General features: G+C 40.9%; 1 protein-coding gene across 4 annotated transcripts in view; it reads left to right on the top strand.

Annotated features, from left to right (window-relative positions):
• LOC122092726 (two pore calcium channel protein 1A) overlaps positions 1-16886 on the top strand; it is a 111882-nt gene that overhangs the window by 21248 nt on the left and 73748 nt on the right. For all 4 annotated transcript variants that reach the window (XM_042662967.1, XM_042662966.1, XM_042662965.1 and 1 more), the window contains 2 exons: positions 16008-16113; positions 16332-16409. In XM_042662967.1, the coding sequence (XP_042518901.1) occupies positions 16008-16113; positions 16332-16409 (184 nt within the window). The remainder of the gene's footprint in view (positions 1-16007; positions 16114-16331; positions 16410-16886) is intronic.

Raw genomic sequence — 16886 nt, 5'->3', positions numbered from 1 at the left:
TTTGGTTTTTTTTTTTGTTGCAGTTGGAGGTAGGGGCCTTTTGGATGGAGTTGGGCTGGTGAATGGTATTGGGGGTGGGATTGTATTAACTAACCAAATGGTCTTCATCCAAAGAACTAGCCAGAGTAACTTGCATAGAACCATTTGGAGTATTAGAACTAGAATCTCTGTAAATTTCTTCAGAAGGCAGATGTCTGAGTCTATTCTATTCTGTTATGATCTGTTGTTGGAGCATATCATTAGGGGGGATAGAAGCTTTGCATTGGAGCCTTGACGAGGATGTGGACTTTCAGGGGAATCTAAGGAAGGCCCTGGGGAGCAGGGAGGCGGCACTAGGGGCATCCTTGGAGAGGAGGCCTCATAGCCTTCAGAGGCCGATTGTCACTAGATGGAGAGAGGCCTTCCAAGGCCAGTGAAGTAGCAAGGTAGGCTTGAAGGTTGATGCAGGGAGCAGAGGGGCCTTTCAAGGCCAGCCGACGAGTGGATGTGCCGTGCGAGTTGAAGGAGAGGGCGGAGGAGCCTCCCAAGGCCAGCAGGGGATCAGGGGGCAGTCTTTAGACGTAGAAATAGTAGTAGGCGAGCTAGCGGCAGTTGTAGAAGTAGTGGCAGAAGCTTCGGAAGCGTCGGGGCGGGGATTGCAATCAGGAAAATTAGAGTGGTTGAGTAAAGCCTTGAAAGGAGAACCAGTGGCAGCAGCGGTGGTGCCAATCGACGTTAGAGGACTAGCAAAAGCAGGGCATAACAAGTGACCAACAGGAGGACAAAGAGTCTTAGGGTCAGGTGGAGGAGAGGGAAGGGGGTTAGGAAGAGAGGGGTTGGGCGGGTCGGGTTGGGTTGGGGACTGGGTAGGTCTGGTTGATTAAAAGGATGGGTTGGGTTGTACAGGTTGCTCAGGTATAGAGGGTGATCCGACGTGTATTTAGAAAATTTATTAAGTAATTGAACCGGAAAGAACTGGTTCAACAGAACGAAGGGTGGTTCGGAGCTGGTTTGATTTAGATGGGTGAGATAAGAATGTTTGGAGGACGTAGAGAGAGGAATAGAATTTGAGGACAATTTACTTGCGGAAGGGCCTGTGACTTCAGGGAGAGGCAGCAGAGGGGGTAGTAAGGTTTTGGGGATGGGAGCCAGATGATCCAGGTGATTCAAGTCCGGCTTGACAATCTAGGTAATTAGGTTTTGGGGGTAGCAAGTCTGGCCTGGCAATCTAGAGCAGATTCCAAAATAGGAAGAACCTTAGTAGCATCAGAGGCGTGTAGATCTGGAAGATCACCGTCGGTATCCACATCTGGGTCTGTCATCTCAAGGATCGAGAATGGGTAATAACCAGTGGGTAATGAAGCCGGAGGAGGACCAAAGGTCCTAGTGTTCCAATCTTTCATCGGCAGAGTCGTCGGATCCTGATTCTATTGACTGGAAATGCCAATTTCTTCTTTTTCTATTTTTTTTTTTAATATGGTGTTTAAAATTTTCCTGGGAGAGTTCGCTAGTCAGAATTTTCTTAGAAATATTAGCTTGGTCGCTGGAGATGTCTTGGACAGAAGTTTGAGATTTTTCACAAAGTTGTTTTGTGTCTGAAACACTTGCAAAACGAGCAGCTTAGAGGAACCCAATCGTATTTGACATCTTGGGAAAAAGAATGGCCTTCACCGTCCATTATTGTGATCGAGGATGGAAGGATTTGATCTTCTTGCAGCTCTATACAGATTCTTGTAAAAGAGAGTTTGTCCATCGTTTTGGTTCTTTTGTCGTAGTAGAGGGTTTTTCTGATGAGGGAACAGATGAGACTGAGTCCCTTGACACACCAGTAGTGGGGGGAGATTGGGGAATACAACCCATAGCAGGATGGAGGTGGGTGCAGTTCTGTTAAATGACGTACGTTCATCCCATTTTCTTAAAAAGATTGGTTTCTTCCTAACATACCAGGGTCCTGCATCAACGCAATGGCTTTGTCAGAGTCGGCATCGAAGTTGAGAATGAAAGTCCCATTATCCAGCATGTATGTGGACAAGTAGCAAACCTGCTTCCATTGGTTCATAAGGGAGGATTTGACGACATAGAAAGGAGGTCTGCTGCCCAGAAAGGAGCCCACTACACAGTTCTTCCATTTCAGAATCAGAGTCAAGAAAGCCATGTAGACAAAGGTCAATGGGAGAGGAGTTGTGGATAGCCGGAGGAAGGTAAAAGAGGGTATAGTAGGCAGTGGGAGGAATGGAGGAGGCATTGGGGGAGGGGGATGAGTTAGAGACGATTGAACTCTAGGAACGAAGTTCAGAAGGAGAAGGATCATGAGGAGGGGGTGGGGAGGGAAAGGGCGATGGAGAAGAGCTAGGCGGGAGGCATTCAGAGAGAGATTGAAGGATTTCGACGGGGATGGGAGGGGTGCCGGTGGATGGGGCCATCGGGGAAGTGTTGGTGTACGATGACTTGTATTCCGTCGCAGTTTAATCCAGGGAGTATTGGTGCAGCACCTAGACAGGCAGGACGGCGGTCCTACTAGCCAGTTAGCGGGCTGTGGGGGTTGCACCCTACATAGCAGGGGGTGTAGGGGGCACAACCCCCCACTCGAATTTTTTATTTGAGGGCAATTGTGTATTTTTCAGATTAAGGTTTTTTTGCTATATATTTGTAGCGAGGGTTTCTTTCTCTGTAATGCAAGCAATACTGAGAGGTATGAGGACGAGTGTTGTAACCCTGTTCTCCATTGATAGTGAAGCAGGATCTCATCTCACCAGGGACGTAGGCAACCTTGCCGAACCTCGTAAAATCCGTGTGCATTATTTGTTTTGTTTTTCCATTATCTTCTGTATTGTTTTAGGGTTGCGTTTCTACAAATTGGTATCAGAGCTCTAGGTTTCTGTTTTCTAGGGTTTACTATCATGATGGCAGGGAAGGGATCGAATGTCAAGTATGATATCTAGAGGTTTAATCCTCTGGCGTCAAAGGGTGAAGGATCTTCTGATACAGCAAGGTTTGGCGTAAACGTTGTTGGCGAAGTCAAAGAAACCTGTAAAAATTACTGATGAAGATTGGGAAGAGATGGAAAAAAAGGCAATAAGTGCTATTTGATTAAATCTTTCTGATGATGCCCTACAATATGTTGTGGGTATCGAATCTGCACCGCAGTTATGGGTGAAACTTGATAGCATCTACATGACGAAGTCCTTAATGAATAAGTTGTTCGTGAAGAAGCAATTGTATTCTCTACAGATGGAGGAAGGTACGGATCTATTAGAGCATCTTAACATGTTCAATCAGATCGTAAGTAAACTTGCAAATCTGGAGGTTAAGATCGAGGATGAAGATAAGGCTTTACTGTTGCTGTTGTCGCTTCCAGAGTCATATGATCACCTAGTAGTGACTCTCTTGTACGGGAAGGAGACCCTTGAGATGGATGAAGTCGCAGCTGCCCTCATGTCCAATGATACAAGGAAGAAGGCCAGTAGTACGAAATCTCAAAGAGGTCTTTTCGGAGGTGACAAGGAGCAGGAAAGAGGGAGATCAAATAAGAAGGGATCTGGGAAGAGTCGATTGAAATCAAAAGGGGCAAAGACAAATGTCTCTTATTACTAGTATAAGAAGGAAGGTCATCTGAAGAGAGAGTGCTTGAAGAGGAAGGCGAAAGTCTGGATCTACTTTATGAAGCATAAAAGTGAGGTGTTCACTAAATTTAAGGAATGGAAGGCTGAGGTAGAAAGGAAGATAGGAAAGAAAATTAAATACTTGAGAACAGATAATGGAGGAGAGTGCACATACAAGCTGTTTCTAGAATTGTGCGAAGCTAAAGGGATTACACGTCACTTCACGGTTCCAAAGATACCACAACAAAATGGTGTAGCTGAAAGGATGAGCAAAACACTTCTAGAAAGAGCTCCGAGTATGAGGCTGAATGCAAGGTTGAGCAAGAGATTTTAGGCAGAAGCAGTGAACATAGCATGTTTCCTCATCAATAGGTCTCCATCAAAGGCGATTGATTGTAAAATTCCTGAAGAGGTATGGACAGGAAAACCAGTAGATTATTCTATTCTAAAAATATTTGGTTGTCCAGCCTATGCGCATGTTAAGAGTGAGCAGCGTTCCAAGTTAGACTCAAAGTCTAAGCTGTGTATCTTTCTTGGTTTTAAGAAAGGCGTAAAGGGATTCAAGTTGTGGGATCCAAGTTCACAGAAAGTTATGGTTAGCAGGGATGTTGTGTTTGATGAGTCTTATGTGGTGAAGTTAAATTACAATTCACAAGCAGTTGATGAAAATAAAGAAGGTTCTACTGTGCAGGTGGAGTTAGGTGAGTCAGAAACAACAAGAGAGAATGAGTCATCAAGTGATTTACCAGAACAACAGGTAGCAGTAGAAGTTCTCTATACTGTGGCAAAGGGTAAAGGGAAGCGTACTCTCAAAACACTTGTGAGATACGGGTTTGAGGACATGGTTGCCTATGCCCTCACTGTAGGTACGGGTGATCCATCTTCTTACCATGATGCTTTGAGTGATGCACAACATGATAAATGGATGGCAGCTATGATGGAGGAAATAGAGTCTTTACAGAAGAACAAGACTTGGGAGATTGTGGAAAAACCCAAGTGAAGAAAAATCATTGGGTGTAAATGAGTCTTTCGTAAGAAAGAGGCAGTATCTGAGAAGGAGCGTGAAAGGTATAAGGCTATACTTGTAGCCAAGAGCTATGCACAGAAGGTGGAGATAGATTACAATGAAATATTATCTCCAGTGGTAAAACACACTTCGATCCGGGTATTACTTGCTTTGGTGGCCATGTATGATTTAGAGCTTAACAACTTGATGTGAAAACTGCATTTCTTCATGGTGACTTGGAGGAATAGATTTATATGGAGCAGGCTGAAGGTTTCAAGGTGCAAGGAAAGGAAGATAATGTTTTTCTGCTTAAGAGGTCGCTTTATGGCCTTAAGCAATCTCCTAGGCAGTGGTACAAGCGCTTTGATTCCCAGATGATGAAGATTGGCTACACAAGAAGTGAGTATGATAGTTGTGTTTATTATAAAGTGTCAAGTGATAATTCCATTATTTTGTTGATGACATGCTCATTGCTGCAAAGAACAAATATGATATAGTCTCTTTGAAGTCTTTGTTAAGTGCTGAATTTTAGATGAAGGATCTTGGTGTTGCTAAGAAGATCCTTGGCATGGAAATCCTTAGAGATAGAAATGCAGGTAAACTTTGGGTAACTCAGAAGAGGTATATTGAAAAGGCTAAGCCGGTTAGCACTCCGTTAGCTGGCCACTTCAAGTTATCTGAAAGGGAATGCCCTACAACATGAGGAGGTGGAGCAGATGTCTCAGGTCCTTTATGCTAGCGCAGTTAGGAGTCTCATGTATGCTATGGTTTGTAGCAGGCTGGATTTGTCTCATGCAGTCAGTGTCGTTAGCAGATACATGAGTAATCCAGGGAAGGAGCATTGGAATGCAATTAAGTGGATCTTCAGATATTTGAGCAAGACTAAAGATATAGGTGTTATGTTCAGTGGCAAGGGAAGTTTTACAGAATTGGCAGGTTATGTTGATTCCGACTATGTTGGTGATTTAGATAAGAGGAGGTTTACTATAGGGTATATGTTTACATTGGCTGGTGGACCTATATCATGGAGGGCGATGCTTCAGTCTACAATTGCATTGTCCACTATAGAGGCAGAGTACATGGCGGTAGTTGAGGCTGCCAAGGAAGGAGTCTGGTTGGCTAGACTAGTTTGTGAGTTGGGGTTGGAGCAAGGAGGTACAGTGTTACATTGTGACAGTCAGAGTGCCATACATGTTGCAGAGAATCAGGTGTTTCATGTAAGGACAAAGCATATTGATGTGAGATTTCACAAGATCAATGAGCTTGTGTTAGAAGGCAGTATTTACTTGAGAAAAATTCATATAGATCTCAATCCTGCAGATATGTTTACGAAGCCAATTAATACAGAGAAGTTCGAGTCCTGTTTGGACTTGATTAATATTACTCATTGTTGAAGATGAGGGACGCACCAAATTGGTGCGGGTTTGTACCTCTAATGAGGTACAAGGATGAAGACGTCTACAGGTTATCTTTACAGGAGGCTCGACAGAATTCAAGTCAAGGTGGAGATTGTTGGTGTACGATGTCTTGTGTTTCGTCGTAGTGTAATCCAGGGAGTATTGGTGCAGCACCTAGACAGGCAGGACGGCAGTCCCGCTAGCCGGTTAGCGGGCCGTGGGGGTTGCAAGGGGGGTAGGAGGCCCCCTTGCATAGCGGGGTGTAGGGGGCGCAGCCCCCCGCTCGAAATTTTTATTTGAGGGCAATTGTGTACTTTTCGGATTAGGTTTTTTTTGCTTTATATTTGTAGCGAGGGTTTCTATCTCTGTAATGCAAGCAATACTGAGAGGTGTGAGGACGAACGCTGTAACCTTATTCTCCATTGATAGTGAAGCAGAATCTCATTTCACCGGGGACGTAGGCAACCTTGCCGAACTTCATAAAATCCGTATGCATTGTTTGTTTTGTTTTTCCATTATCTTCTGCATTGTTTTAGGGTTGTGTTTTTATAGGAAGCGGCAGGGGTGGTAAAGGAAGCATAGTTGTCAAAGTGTCGCTAAGGTTTTTCTTTAGGACCTAGGCGTTCCACTACATTATTGTATTGAACGCTTTGGTAATATTTAGGAAGGGAAAGAGAAAATAGAGTACAGCTAGTGGGTGATGTTTATCCAATTGTGCCCACTTGTCCTTTTCCAACTGGAAATCTCAAGAATGTCTATGTCTGTCTTGTGACTCCTTGTCTCCTCCGCTCCACTACCCTTACAATTTGTGTGTATATTATATATTCTAGGTGAATTTTTGTCCTTACGTTACAGCACACCAAAGGGACCTAAGGGTGGACAATTGTGTCCATGAATAGGTTAAATGGTTTATGTCCCTTTGGGTTGAGAAATGGGAACGAAATTGTATCCATGTTGTAAAATCGTTCATTCATGCTTAGGTTGCCTAGGCATCGTCTAGCAGCCACCTTATCGCCTAAGCGCTTAGGAAGGCCCTCCAACGCCTAGAATCGACTAGTGCTTTGCCAACAATGAAAGGGAGTAAAGAAGTAATTGTCCTAATTTGTTATACTTTATGCAGGGCATATCATTCCTTTTTGGAATTTTTAGCTTGTGCCCCCATGCAAGGGGCTGTGCCATCAGATAGGGTTGAGACGGTTTTGTCGGTAAAAGATGATTTTGTGTGGTAACAGCTGTGTTGTAATTTCAATTAATAAAAAATGACTTATGTGCATGGGTTTGCTTGAATTTTGGGTCTTATGAGTCTTTCCTTTTCTGCGTTTCTAGTGAGCTATTGTAAGAGTGTTTTCTCTTCTTGAGCTTCTAGAAGTATATTGGGTGTCTTATGTTAGGTTAGTTGTTCATAGAAATTACTTTCTACTTTTTATCCAATAATTGGGATAATAAGATTCACCCATCCATTATGTGCCTGCTGCGTGGATTTACAGATAATAAAAGTGATGTAGATCACATCCCTCGGAAGAAGAGTTCTTCTCTCTATTGGTAATGACTTTTTTTATACACCAAAAAAAAAAAAAAAAAAGTTTTTTTGGGTCAAGATGAACCAGTGGTTCGACAAGTTAGGCCCAATTTAAGTCCCCAATGGGCTATATGTGTTATGGGCCAAGTAATTTTGAGTTTTATATTGTAATAAGCCCATCCTGTAAGCCTAAATATTGGGGATTTAAGGCATATACGGGCTTCTATAAGGTTTTGTAGTTAGTTTGTATTTTAGAATAGTTTCTAAGTTGTAATGGTAGTTACTTATAGGCTAAGTTAGTATGCTACTTTGTTGTTGTCTCATTTTTCTTGGACTTTCTAATTTTTTAGAGTTGCCATATTGTAAAAGATATCTTTCCATTTAGAAAAATTTCCTATTGTTATGGTTTAGCTATTGTTGGAATAATGAGTTATTGTAATGACGGGTGTTAGGTGTATTATCCAAACTGACCCTTAAGCCCACTTTAGGGTTTTATACTTTTATTTCATTATCAATAGAGAGGCTTGTGCCCATTAATGGCACAAGTCATTATTTTCTCCCATTCAACAGGTCAAAGCAGGTGAGAGATCTAATCCCTAGCCCCATCACCGCCTCCCCTCCTCCCCTCCTCCCCTCCTCCATCGCTGCGTTCCTCATGTCACCACCCTCCTAGCACAACCACCACCGCTTCTCCTCCTGATGTCTGCTTAGACTACTACCACCCTCTCTCTCCCGCTCTCTCCCTCACTGTTTCTCTCCTAGTGCCGCTGCCCACCCTCTCGCCCTCTCCTTCTTTCGCTTTCCCCTCTCCTAAGCGACCTCTCTCTCTCTCTCTCTCTCTCTCACCTCTCTTCTTACCATTCTTCTAGGATTTCCTTCTTTTTCCTATTTTGGTTCCATTAGGGTTTCTCCCTTGGTCGTGAGTTTTTTCTGACAGTGGGCTTCTCCTTAACAGATAGTGGGTTTCTTCCCTTGTCTCTCTCAGGGCTCTGTTGGGGTCACCCTCCTGGTTCTAGTTCTAGTTTTGGTTCTGGTTCTGGTTCTGGTTCTGGTTCATGGACTACTACTCCCCCCTCCACAAGCAAACCAGTTGTTAAATGTGACTAATGTGGTAAGGAGCGTCACACTAGGAGGACTTGTTGAAAGATCCATGGGCACCCAACCAATTCTTGTGAGCGTAATTAGGGTAATAAAGAACACTTAGGCTAATCAATCTGAGACAATAGATAACTCTAACTGCCCTAATACTATAAGACCCTCTTTATCTATTGATGAAATGGCTATGCTTCAGCGTATGATGACTTCGATGGGATCCTCCTCTGCTGCTACTGCTCCCTCTCTGCCTGCCTTTGCCTCCCACTTTGCTCAGTCAAGTACTGTTTTTTGTGGTTATAGTTCTTCAGTTGCCCCTCAGACTTGGATTATTGATTATGGGCCCACTGATCATATTACTGGGTCACACACCTCTTTTTCTACATACTGCTCATCCTTAAGTAAAACAAAGGTTCAAGTCGCTGATAGTTTCCTCTTCTTATTGCAGGGATAGGTGCCATTCATCGCTCTTCCTTCTTGCACCTTTCCTCTGTTTTGCATGTTCCTCAGTTTCTACTAAGGATTTAAATTGTGAAGTCACTTTTTTTCTTACTCACTGTGTGTTTCAGAACTTTGTGATAGGGGCAACGATTGGCAATGGTAGAATGAGTGGTGATCTCTATAACCTGGATAGTGGATCTACAAAGGCTTATCATATTGCGTCAGACCTAGCTTTCTCTAAACTTCACAGTTGGCATCGTAGCTTAGGACATCCTCCATGCGGGACTTTAGCTAGATTATTTTCTGCTTTAATCAAATAATGTTCTCAACATCAGTTTTCCTGTGATGCTTGCATTTTTGCAAAACAAACAAGGAATTTATATACTATTATTGATCATAGAAGTATTAGTCCTTTTATGTGATTCACTCTGGTGTTTGGGGCCCTGCCCATCATGCTTTTGTTTCTGAGTATAGATGGTTTGTTACATTTATTGATTGCCAGACTTGTCTTACTTGGATTTACTTATTGCATCATAAGAATGACGTGTTTACTTGTTTCAAGGTTTTTCATTGTATGGTTTGCACTCAATATGATGCTATGATCAAAATCTTACGGTCTAACAATAGTAAGGAATATATGGAGGGTTCTTTCTAGGGGTGAAACAAGGCCGGGTTTCTTAAAACCCTAACCCAACCCTTGGTCCTCAAGATTAAACCCAGGCCCAACCCAACCCTGTTGATTTCATGTTCAGGACCAACCCTATTGAGTTCATACCAACCTAACCTGACCCTAATTGACCCTGTCAGAGCCAGGTTGGGTCGGACTGGGTTGGGTTGACCTTGGCTTCTACAATGGTTGGATTAACCTTGATTGACCTATTTTTGCTATTCATATCTTATACATTAAAAAATTATAAAAAAATTAAATACCAATAAGAGCCCTAAATTCTAATATAAAAATTGAGGGTTAGATTTCAGGTCGGGTTGGGCTGGGCTGAGGCCTCAACCCGAGCCTGACCTAACCCTGACCCAAGGTTGGGGTTTTTCATTAACCAGCCCTTAGGGTAAAAATACTTGGCCCAAGCACTGTTTGGGTTCAAAGTGGGCCAGGGCGGGTTCGAGTTGTTAGGGCCAAACTTTCACCCCTAGTTCTTTCTAATCCTACCTTGTTGACCATAGGATTGTTCATCAGACCATTTGTGTAGTTACCCCAGAGCAGAACAAAGTTGTTGAACCTAAGAATAAGCATTTGTTGGAAGTTACTCGTTCCTTGATGCTTGAGATGAATGTTCCGGCTCCCTATTAGAGTGAGGTTGTGCTTGTAACTTCCTATCTAATCAATAGGATGCCAGACGTATGTTGGACTTTCGGTGTCCTATTAAGGTGTTGTGTTGATCGTAGTTATGTTGTTCCCCCTCAGGTTTTTTGGTTCTGTCAAGTGCAGACTAAGCTTGGCCTTAGGGGTCTCCGATGAATCTTCATCGGCTATTTTCTCCCACACGGAAGGGTTGCAAGTGTTATCACCCCCTTCTTGGTGGTTATTTGTTTCCATGGATGTGATCTTCCGTGAGACATAGGCTTATTAATAACCTCTTCCGGGGGAGTCTTCTAGATGTGAAGAGGTTCCTTTGATTCCTCGATTTGATGGTCTTTCATATCTTTTATCAGTAGAAGAGCCTATGGATACTGATGGGATAGTGGTTGCAGAAGAACCTGTTCAAGGGGAGATACAGGTTTAGGGGGAGCCACAGGTTCAACAGAAATCGTAGGATGATCTAGTGATACAGGCGTTCTCTCGTAAGAAAAAGAGAATTGACACTACCATTCACACTACCTCTATTGCTCAACCGTACTTTGATCCTGAGTGTACTCTTCAAGGTATATAACTTCCTCTTGTCTAATTGTCTTTGTCAGTTCCTTAATGTCCATATTGCTCATATAAAAGGAAATACGACATGCACTCGACATTCTAGTTCTAATGTTTGTCATACAATGCTATTTCTCCTTCCTGCCATGCTTTCTTGTCTTCCTTGTCTTCTGTGTGTATTCCTCAGACATGGCAGGAGGTAATTGCAGAACCTAGGTGGAAGGATGCAATGAATGAGGAAATGAGGGCGCTCTAAAAAAATGGTACATGGGACTTGGTTGATCTTCCTCTTCAGAAGTGTTCAGTGAGTTGTACAGTCAAGCCAAATGCAGATGGGATTGTTGACAGATACAAAGCAAGGCTGGTTGCTAGAGGATTCACTTAGACGTATGGGATTGGTAACCCGGAGACATATGCTTCTGTTGCAAAGATGAGCACAAGAAAGGTAATCATCTCTTGTGCGGTGAACCATGGCTAGGAGCTGTAACAGTTGGATGTCAAGAATGTCTTCTTTGTGGTGAGCTGACTGAGGAGGTGTATATGGATGTTCCACCATGTTATTCTAGTCCAGAAACTTAAGGTAAGGTATGCAAACTGAAAATGGCGCTATATGAGTTGAAGCTGTCTCCAGGGGCTTGGTTTGGTCGATTTCACAAGCCAATGGTTGCAGTTGGTTTCACTCAAAGTAATGTTGATCACATCCTATTCATTAAAAGTGTGGGTGATCGGGTTACTATTCTGATTGTTTGTGTGGACGACATTGTGATTACTGGAGATGATACTGCTGAGATCTCTAGGCTTAAGGCTTATCTTGGTAAGGAGTTTAAGATTAAAGACCTTAGAAGACTATAGTACTTCCTTAAGATGAGCTTCCTATATAAATGCTGATTGGGCAGGTTCTCCAGATAACTGTTGATCTACTTCAGGTTATTGTGCATTTGTTAGTGGAAACTTGGTCACATAGCGTAGTAAAGAAGCATGTGTAGTTGTTGCCAGGTCTAGTGCTAAAGCTGAGTTCTGTGTAATGGCTCATAGTGTTTGTGAGTTGTTTTGGCCATGGTTTAAAGTATCTTCGATACTGATACGTATTTTATATTTAGCCTACCGATGTGGCAACTGATACCGATACTTTCATCCTTGATCTTTAGCTTATCTCAGCGTATCTCCGATATGATATCCTCCGATACGTGTCTTAAATTTGGCTGACTGATATGGCAACCGATTGTGATACTTTAATCCTTGGTTATGGCTTAGAGTTCTTCTTGAAGACTTGGGTGTGGTTGTTCAGATGCCTATGATGTTGTATTGTGACTATAAATCAGCCATCAGTATTGCTTGTAATCTAGTTCAACATGATTGTACTAATCATGTTGAGATTGACAAACATTCATCAATGAGAAGCTGGAGCAAGGTCTTATATGTCTTTCTTTTGTTCACAGTGAAGATCAGTTAGCTAATATACTTATGAAGGGTCTTGGTAGTAAAGTGTTTTACTCTATTTCGTGCAAGTTGGGCATGTGTGATATCCATGCACCAACTTGAGGGGGAGTGTTGGAATAAGAGTTACTATAATAGCGGGTTTTAGGGATATTATCAAACGGATCCTTAAGCCACTTTAGGGTTTTATTTTATTATAAATAGAGAGGCTTGTGCTCATTAATGGCACAAGTCATTATTTTCTCCCATTCAACAGCTATGAACTACTATAAATAAAGGAATTGAACGTTTCTCTTTGGTGGTGATGCTGAAAGTAGCTCTTGTGGTGAAGCAAATACTAATAAGGGTACTTTAGGCACATGCCCATTATATTGTAATTTGACGTAATACGTTTTTATTTACCTCCCTTCGCTGTCTTTTATTAGCATGGTGGGGTAAGGATATAATTTCCTTCTCTAAATTAAGTCAAGCAACATAGGGGTGAGAAGTGTATTTTCTCCCAAAAGTTCTATCATATCTTCTTTCTTCCTTCCTCCTCTTCTACTCTCATATTCTTCCTTCTTTCTTGATTTATGTCAACTTCTAGATTCCAACTTGATATCAGAGCTCCACAGTTTGAGAGTCGTATTCCATTTTTCTCTTCCCTACTTCTCTCTTTAGAATCGTAAAGCACAATACTATGTGAATCGATTGAAGAAGTATGAGATAAGTCTTGAATGAAGCCTACAAGAAGACCTCATGTGATTATATGAGCTCTCTTGAAGCTCAACTTGACTTCGACACTATTATAGGGTTGGAATTGTTTTGAGTGTGTGCGCCAAGTTTTGGTAGTCTCTCTCTCTCTCTCTCTCTTTGCAGTTGGTATGGCTCCTAAGAATCACCCAACGGTCCCCTACATTTTCCATATGGTCTCTGTTGTTGAAAGAAGCTGTTAGAGCACAACTCACCTATTTGAACGACCAAGTACATTAGTATCTATTTTCCTTACTCTTTTTTGTATTTGGAACGCAATGTGTGATGTTATCAGTTGTGAAATGCCTCGTATGGATTCATTGAGTTGTCATGAGAACATGTTACCCTTTGAAGGTGTGTTTGAGTGGAGTTTCTTCAAATTTGGTGCTTGTTTCCCTTTGTTGGTTTTTTTTTTTTTTTGGTGCCTGATTGAGAAATAAAGTAATACCGGAAGCGCACGGGTCAATCACAGGGAGGTGAGATCTATAGAAAATTCAGTTCTACCCTAGACATAATGTACTAACTAATGGGGTTGTCACAAATTAAAATAAACTAAACTAACAATGGTGAAAGACAATAATTACCTATGGAGTTAAATTAAACATGCAATAATGAAGTGAACCTAAGATTAAGGCAAGAATGAATTAATGAACCTAAAGTTATGCAAGCATTAAAGAGGTGTGTAATTATGATGTGGGGAAGCACTTAGGAATTATAATCCACTATGAGATTTAAGAACAATCTACAAACAATCGAGCCCTATATTGCATGCTTGAATAGCTTAATAGGAAATATGGATTTTTAAATCTAATATATCCCATGAGTTATTCAACACATACATAGCATTAGTTTATAAGCAAGACCGTATTGGAAGTTTGGAAATTACGCATACGAAAGGTAATCAATGGTATACATAATTTTGACTTTGCAATAGGGTTTTGGTTACATGGAATTAAGAAAACAGACATCAATTGCTTACAAGTTGCTCTTCATCTCATGTTTTCATCCAATCCCCAAGTTGCGGGATTTAATTAAGCATGGGGATGAGGTAAGATGAAGAATAACTAGAAGATGGACAAGATATTATATGAAATTAAAAAGAGAATAAAAAGAAATACTTACAGAATATGTACTGCAAAATCTAAGCTTAAGAACTTCAAACTTCAACTTCAATCTTTACTTACAACTCAAGAGAAAAGAAAAAGCTCATAAGAAAAAGAGCTCTAAAAATTTTGTAATCCTATTAGGTTCCTATATACAGGCTAATGAGAGTGTGTTAGAAGTAGTTTAGGAAAGGGAGAGATACTTGCAAGATAAGGATGAGGAGAGTTAGAAACCAAGTAGGAAAGAGAATACTTGTAAGAGAAGAAAGAGGGAAAGAAAGCAGGAAACCAAGAGGAAGTGGGAATGGGAAAGAGAGTGTTACATATATGAGAGGAGAGAGATTATAAACTTAATTTTTTAAAATTCTAAAATTCAACTTAAATTCCAACTTAGCTCAATACGATTTTTTGGCTATATCTCTCCATCTTGACCCCGAATTGACTCGAACCGAGAATTAATGATGCATCATTTTAAATGATGAATGCAACGAGCCGACTATCCAATATGTTCCGGCAAACTCCTCATTTTTCAAAATTACCATCATGCCCCTACACTTGCGCAAGTCCTCATGTGTCCGATTCTTCTTTGTTGCTCCATCTCTTGGTTAAATTTCTAATTTGAGTTGAAATTCCTCATTTTTCATTGATTGCTTTAGTGAAACTTATTCCCATTTTTCCCTTGATCACGTGTGAATCGATCCATGGGTAAACCGATGTCTAGATTGCATCGGAACATCCCATTTAGAAATTTTTATGCGCATGATCCTATAACCTGCGAATGTGAGAAAATCACATTATGTAATCACTTTTATCATCAATCTAGAATCAAAATGCTCAATTAAATCGGTCATGGATATATAAAATGCACCCTAATCAGTGCCCGCTTGTGTGAGTGTGCGCGCGCGCGCATGCTGGGACTGTGTACTCCCCACTTGGTGTGGATATTTTCCCCATATTGTTGAGTATATTCCAACACTATGTCTTAAGGTTTGTGGGTCAGTGGACCTATACAAGCTTCAGCTAGTGCTTCGGGTGGTTCCCAGCCCATTCAGATAGAATTTGAGAATCCCAACACCCGGATCTCCATTGTGAAGTTGGACAGCACCTACTACTTGGACTGCACTTGGATATATTACCAGCACATCTAAATGACTGAACTTGAACACCTTAAATGGCTCAAAAATAGAAACTTATAAAATAGGAAAAGTCATATTTACTGTAAATTGTAAATAGGATGTACTGTGAATCTTGATTTGCAAAAACTAGTAAATTAGGGAAAAGGAAGCACGCGCCACCTTTGTTCAGATTCCATTATAGCCCATACTGACACTCTCTCCTATGGTTGACCATATATGGATGCATATGGATGATATCATTTTCCAGACCCTTATTGGTGTAGCGTGCAGATTCCTTCCAACACTGGTGTCATGGGAAACCCTCACCCAATTCATAAATTACTAAAATTGTGTATTTAATTTACTGAAAATAGCATATTAGCAACATTACGATAAAGCTTCTATTGGATCCTATAGTTTTATGCCTCTATAATGGCTCAATAAACGTCTGTTGGTTTGTCATAATATATTTTAAACCACTTGTATCTTACATAGGCTTTGAGGCAGTAAAATAGCTGTCCATGGTATATATTTGAAATAGGTTGGTAATATGGTCCATTGGTCTTGCCTAATTCTGCTTGCTTTCTGTTATGAAATAGGGAAAAGAAAAAGAAAACACCTTTGTTTCTTTCTTGGTTCCGTTTTGGTATGTTCAATAGGTATGGTAATTGTGTACATCAAGTCTTTTAACATTGTTTCCTGACTTCTTTTTACCAGGGATTCGCGTTGGAATTGTCTGTTTTTTGTTGTATTTGTGCTATTGGGGGTTTACTTTCTCACGAATCTGATTCTTGCTGTTGTATATGATAGCTTCAAAGGTCAGGTATATAATCTTTCCCCCCACATTTAGCATGCTCTTGTAAGTATAAAAGGAATGCTGATATTTTGCATCTACATTTATAATTTCTGATAACAGTTAATTATTATCCCATAACCAAGTTTCTTCATCTGCGTCAATATTTGTTTCTAAGAAAGGGAAAAGATTCCTCTTGTTAAAGTTATCACTTAGTTACTCTTCCTTATGCTTTCTCTTATCTGCAGCTCGTGAAACAAGTTGCTGAGATGGACTCTACAAGGAAGAGGATATTGGAGAAAGCATTCAGTATTATTGATAGAGATGTAAGCCTGGTTGTCAATATTTTATTGATCTCATTCTTTTTTTGGTAATAAAAGTCTCTGCATTTTTTTCCAAGATTGTACTATCTGTACTTGATCCCAAAGAGCTCATTTTGCACTGTATATTCTTATTCTTTCCTTTCTTTAACCTGTTTCTGAGAGGTAAAATTTTGTTCTGGTTTTCTCAATGAAAGCCTGGTCATTAATAGTCCCCTTGTGGGGTTCCTTTTCTTGATGATTTAGTTGTCTCTAGTGTCACTCTCTATGCATTGTTATTTTCATGTGAATGATTGCACTTTCTTTTTGTAGGGATAGTGATATCATCATTTCTTTCGTATAAATGACATTTAGCTCTACTGTTTCAATAATGATAAACTTAATACAGTTGTGTAGACTGTAAAGGCTGTGGGTTAAGGTCTTATAACCGCCCCACCAGCCATTTTGATACACAACAAATTCTATTGGAAGATTTGAGGAGTA

Source organism: Macadamia integrifolia, chromosome 11, assembly GCF_013358625.1.
Source record: "Macadamia integrifolia cultivar HAES 741 chromosome 11, SCU_Mint_v3, whole genome shotgun sequence".
Lineage (NCBI taxonomy): Eukaryota > Viridiplantae > Streptophyta > Magnoliopsida > Proteales > Proteaceae > Macadamia > Macadamia integrifolia.
Note: the sequence above shows the minus strand (reverse complement) of the source record. Positions and strands in the feature narration are given on the sequence as shown.